The 5,717-nt window shown below is 34.7% G+C and overlaps 1 protein-coding gene across 1 annotated transcript; it reads right to left on the bottom strand.

The window, feature by feature from the left end:
• Positions 1-221: 221 nt before the first annotated feature.
• LOC145955423 (paired amphipathic helix protein Sin3-like 4) lies at positions 222-4,494 on the bottom strand. Its single transcript, XM_083070085.1, has 8 exons — positions 4,314-4,494; positions 3,375-4,060; positions 2,908-3,032; positions 1,994-2,072; positions 1,530-1,807; positions 1,269-1,423; positions 942-1,069; positions 222-828 (listed from the first exon to the last, which is right to left on the bottom strand). Exons 2-8 carry the CDS (start codon positions 3,652-3,654, stop codon positions 611-613), a joined length of 1,263 nt encoding a protein of 420 aa, XP_082926211.1. The 5' UTR covers positions 3,655-4,060; positions 4,314-4,494; the 3' UTR covers positions 222-610.
• Positions 4,495-5,717: the final 1,223 nt, after the last annotated feature.

Genomic DNA, 5,717 nt, shown 5'->3' with positions numbered 1-5,717 from the left:
TAAACCCTAATATTAGTGTTTATTTTTTATTCTGCGTTTTTTTTTCCTTTTTTGCGAATATATTAGGGTTTCTAGGTGATTTTTTGTTATACTTCATCAGATGTTTCACTTGATTGTATTTTGGGGCTTCTTGGTTGTTACCTCCCCTCGTTTCTGTTGATTTTTCCCAAAAGTTGTTTCTTTTAAATTTTAAAAGGGTTAACTATGTTTTTGACCCTTTAAAAATTAACTCTATTTAATTTTAATTCTTAAAAAACTGGTCTCATAGAAAAATCAGTTATATTCTCTCCAACTGTAGAAGTAGAACAACATAAGAACGATTCTTACTCTTAAGAACCCAATTAACAATCATGCTTCTAAAGATGCTCTTAGAAATTAATATTAAAAGTTAACAAGATCCGAATGTTCAAGCTGTTTTCGACTAGAGAAAAAATTACTCTTCAATTAAAATATACAGTTACAAAAATCATGATAATTACGTAATTTTTTTGACAAAAAACCAACAGCCTAGAAAAAATAATTGTTTTTCCATAACTTGAAAATAACTTTATGAAATAATAAATCAAGCAAAAACATTCATGACCTTAGTACTCATGCTTTTTTGAACCTACTAGAAGCTACGATAATCAAGTGATTTGTAATAGTTCTCAGCATATACATCGGCCCAAATCTTATTAAAATCTGCACGACACCTTCTCCACTCTTTCCGTTTCTGCTTCAATCTGGTTAAAATGACTGGCAAAACTTGAGATGCATTATTCCTTGCTGCATCCAGCACATTAAGCCCTTCATCGCCATATAAACGCTCAATGCACCTAAGATTTTGAGCTAAAAGAAAAGACAAAAACAATCCGATCTTAATATAGAAAAACATCAACAAATATCTGACACAGCAGAACGTGTTTTAGAACATTTCTTTGATCAATTGAAAAGCTCATAACCTGTAAAGTGGTGCTCAATGTTAATTGGATTGTCTCTTTCAATTATATTGGTGGTGATCTTCTCTATGAGCTCTTTAACTTGCTTAGTTGTTGATTTTGCAATCTCTATCACCATGTCAAGTTCAAACCTGCGTGTCATAGGGTATACTTATATCAGCGACAGCAAGTGCTAGTGATAGAGAGCATGTGGAAATAACAGGTAAATTAATTAAGCTACGCCAAAACTAATCAAACTGTGAAGTACAGCAATTATGACTGCATCTAATAAAAGATATATCAATAAGAAAAGTACTTAAAGGGAAAGAAAAATCATTGGTATGCTCAAACCTGTCATCTTCGCATTTAAACAAGATCTTTTCGTATGGATTTATGCTCTTGTGTTTGAAAGAAGAGTCCTTAGTTCTTGAATTTACACATATCCAATGATCATTCAATACTTCTGCATCAAATTTTGTTCTCTGGCTAGAAGACGGTGTTTGGAACTGTATGAACATAAACAATACACATGAAACACAATCATCAAGAAAATCCCAGATATTCCCTTAGGAAATAAACAATATGGCAAAAAGATAAGCAAATCAACTATACCTCTTTTGGTAGAAGGTAGTAACTTGGAGTGCCCTGTTCACAGATAGATACATCCAGCTCCATAACAGATTTTGCAGAATAGTTCTTCTTATTGGCATATAGAGACAACTTAGGACCAGAAACATTCTTGTTGACAACTGCACTAGATTTGTCCCATTTTCGGCATTCACCAATCATTTCCTTTACCCGATCATCACTATCATGATGTCGTTCTTTGTCCCAATCTTCCACCTTCAATCGTTTCGGCCCATGTTCTTCATCCCAAGAGGATTCTGAAGCTGATAGATACATACAAAAGTTTTAGTACCAGAAGATGTAGCTGAAAATGTTAATATTTGCCCATGTTACCTAAAAGTAAAATGTGAGCATCACCAGAAGACAAAAAGAAGATAAAAACATGTTACATAACTTGAAAAAATAACAAAAAAATATTCAGACAGACAAAATATTGGGTTGAAAATTACCTTTCATCTTCTCACATGGGGTTACACATTCATTAAATCCCTTCATGAGATCTGGGGATTTTTCTAGGAAATCAGTCACCTGGAAGAAGCAACCACACATTAGTTATTGTATATCATGGTTTGTCTTCTAGAAAAAATTTCCTCTGCATAAAATTAAAGAAAATCAAGCCCACCTGTTACTTGATTCAATGGAGTAAATTTCTACTATCTCCCAGCAGATAATTTTGTGCAAAAAATTATTCAACACTTTCTATGCTACATTCACTATTTGATTTTTAGCCTAGAAGATTTAGAAATGATCTTCATGAAAGGACAAAATACATTAAAATTTGTTATTTCATTTCTAGCTATTTGAATTTTCAAATTCAGTTTCAATTAATCCAAAGCTTAGGAAAGTATAAAGTTGAAGTAATTTAACAAGGCAATGAAAATAGATCCTTGAAGATGGATAAATATGGTTTTTCCCAAAATTTGTTCTTATATAATACTGGACAAATCATGCAGGTAACAGAAAAATTAGAGTGAATAAAGAGTGAAGAACCACAAGTTCTTTGTCATGTAAGTGATTAAAATTGAAAGTTCGTTAAAAAGCCAACGCTCATTTAAGAAACAATATAACTCATTGCTGAATCTTAACATTCACCCCTAATATAGCCGTTATGATTACTTCCTCTTATGAGAGAGATGGACACGTTTAAACATGCATGCATGACCTTATCATGATAAAATTTGCATTAGAGGAGCCATTTTCCACTCTAAAATTGTTACTCCTTTCATGAAACAAGCTCAGTTTTATGCAGCAATTTTTAAGGTCAAAGTTCAATGCCAACCAAATTAAATTTAACCATATAGACATGGAATATGAGAATAAAACCAATAAAGCAGCTAATAAACATTATATGAATAAAACTTACCGACGACTGCAATTTTTGTTGAGTAGTTTTTTCCTTGCTCTGGACATCCACATTCTTAGAAAAGCAATTCTTATGATTTTGTAATTTTTCATTGCCTTTTGCACAGACAAGAAACTCTTCACTACCTGAGATGATCAGATGACAAAATTAAATTAAAAGAAATTGTAAAAGGGAGATAGGGAGTTAAAGGTATACTGTCCAAAAAGGACTTGCAAAATAACGATAGAATGAAGGTTTTTCCTTTAATAAAAATATTGAAAATTAGATAATGACTTATCCAGTGTTGTGCTTTTTTCTCTTTTTCCTTTCATTTATTACTTACATGAAAAAGATACTGAGACATAAATTTATGTTCCAAAGCTAAAACATTGTTTGTCATAAGTTTGTAACATCTGTTGATGGTAAGAAAACATAAAAAATAAAAAATATAAAAAGTAGGTCTGGATCAGAAGTATTGGCACACTTACTTTTCATAGAAGTTTTATGATAACATGTGGATGACATCGGGTCCATGCCAAAAATTTTATCAGCATTACAAAATGGTTCAGCCCTAGGGTCTTCAGCCATACAACTAGAACTGCCTTTCAGTACAAGCCTCTGGATACCATCTTGATAATAAATTCTATTCTCCTTTTCCCCTTCACTCCAATCTCTATCTGATCTATCATCAACACTGTATTGGTGATCATCATATGTAGTTTTTGTAAGCTTTCTCTGGCAAGTAGATGAGAGAAATTTCAGCTTCATGACCAACTATAAATTCAAAGAGACATAAAAATATTGAGATAGATAAACCTTGCGAGCATGCCCTTGTTTCCCTTTTGGCACGGCAGAGCTCCTTTCACGAAACACAGAATTTTGACCATGAACAATATGAATAGAGTCTGTTTTTGAAGTATTAATAGATAAACGAGATAACCCATTAAGAAGATCCACAGAGTTCTGAAGAAGTTCAGTGATCTGGAGATGTCCAATATATAATTAAAATGAATGTCTTGAGCAATTTAAAACTCTCATACAATATCAAGATAACAAAGTCATAAACAGTTCAAACCTCCTTGTAAGCTGTGGTGAGAGTCTTATTGCCGATTCTGAACATCCTCAATACAGCTAGAAACGACTCATAAACATGATCTTGGCCTTGAAATCGTGTCTGCATGAAAAGAACTAATTATTCTCAAAAATTGAAACTGTCCATTCTGTGTTGAACTTCATGAAAGAAAATTTCAACCAAAATGCAAAAGGGGATTGTTGTGATGTGGCAATATGACTGCCAAGAATTCAATAGGTATACACCTAAATAAGCCAGCACAGCACTCAAGTTTTCAATGTGTGCATGGGTGTAGGCTTTTTCTTTTGTGTGGGTGCATGTGCAGCATAAAATACCTCACATTCAAAGTTTTCACCTTAATCATGAGAAGAAATTTTTCAGCTTCTACAAATGCATCAGGCTTCCTTTGTGGAGGTTGTTGATCCTGCAATGGAATTTTGATTTCATATCCCTTTGGCAAGAAGATGTTAAATCCCAAAATTAGATCTCTATGCCCTTTAAACAGCTCCTGCACTTCTTCTATGACTCTAACAATGTTGAATCTGTTGGGATTCATCCCAAGTCCCACATCTGTAAAATGAAGGAACATTGGCTAGTTTATAAGTGTCCACCATTCCACATAGTATGAGGCCTTTTGGGAAGGAGCCCAAAAACAAAACCGTGCGGGCTTGGGCCCAAAGCGGACAATATCATACTATGGTGGTGCAAAAGGTGGACAATCGGTCCCTACAAGTGGTATCAGAGCCAACGGTTCGTCTGGGTTTGATGCGGGAAGACCCTCAGTGTTGTGCCTCGCGATGGAGATTCGAACTTGGTGCCTTGTGTCGAAAGTCTTCCTGATATTGTGGTGTTCAGGCGGCGTGTCCCGTAGAGTTAACGGCGGTACAAGATGGTGACGGATTATCGCTTGAGGGGAGGAGATCACGAGACATGTGGTCCTTGGTCTGAGGGGAGGTTTGTTGGGATTCATCCCAAGTCCCACATCTGTAAAATGAAGGAACATTGGCTAGTTTATAAGTGTCCACCATTCCACATAGTATGAGGCCTTTTGGGAAGGAGCCCAAAAACAAAACCGTGCGGGCTTGGGCCCAAAGCGGACAATATCATACTATGGTGGTGCAAAAGGTGGACAATCGGGCCCTACAGAATCTACAAATGAACAATAAAATTCATTCATATATATCCATCTCACAATAATATACAACTATAAACTAAAGAACAACATGATCAAACCTTTCAGTTTCAGCAGTGAAATTTTTCATGAGTTCCAAAAATTTGTCATATTTTTCCCTCTCATTTTTAAACGCATCCTTGACTGCATTGAGATATGCTAAGCCACTATATGTCATTTTTGTTTCGTAGCGGCACTTCCTTTCACTTATGCTTGACAACCTGTTTATACCAAAAATTTCATAAAATGTTTATGACATTGGCATTGAAGAAATTTATCAATAATGATCAAAAACAAAATCATGAAAACTTAGGTTTAGAGTGAACAACATCTAACCATTGTGGAGATGTATATGCAAATACTCTCATAAAAAGAATAAAACCATGAGGGTTTAAACAGAAAGCAGATAATATTTTCTGTAAAATTGTGTATGAAATAATGCGATAAGAACAACAAAAATATAACCCTCTTTTTCGATAAATGCATCCTCTCAAACAAGAGTACAAAAAATAAGCCTAACACTCCGTTGTGGAGCTGTGGAACGACGAGCGCACGCTTATGCAAACACAGCCAAGGCTGGTTGACGGA

This window comes from Cajanus cajan, chromosome 3, assembly GCF_000230855.2.
Source record: "Cajanus cajan strain Asha chromosome 3, NIPB_CcT2T_4, whole genome shotgun sequence".
In the NCBI taxonomy this organism is placed as follows: domain Eukaryota; kingdom Viridiplantae; phylum Streptophyta; class Magnoliopsida; order Fabales; family Fabaceae; genus Cajanus; species Cajanus cajan.
This window is presented reverse-complemented; position numbering and strand designations above follow the sequence as displayed.

What these genes read in the sequence shown, in the direction of transcription:
- LOC145955423 (XM_083070085.1), bottom strand. Translation starts at nt 3,654, where the DNA reads ATGAAGCTGAAATTTCTCTCATCTACTTGCCAGAGAAAGCTTACAAAA. An exon ending in AACAAAAATTGCAGTCGTCG is followed by an intron (nt 2,073 to 2,907) that starts GTAAGTTTTATT and finishes TGCTTCTTCCAG; the next exon opens with GTGACTGATTTCCTAGAAAA. An exon ending in CCCATGTGAGAAGATGAAAG is followed by an intron (nt 1,808 to 1,993) that starts GTAATTTTCAAC and finishes TGTATCTATCAG; the next exon opens with CTTCAGAATCCTCTTGGGAT.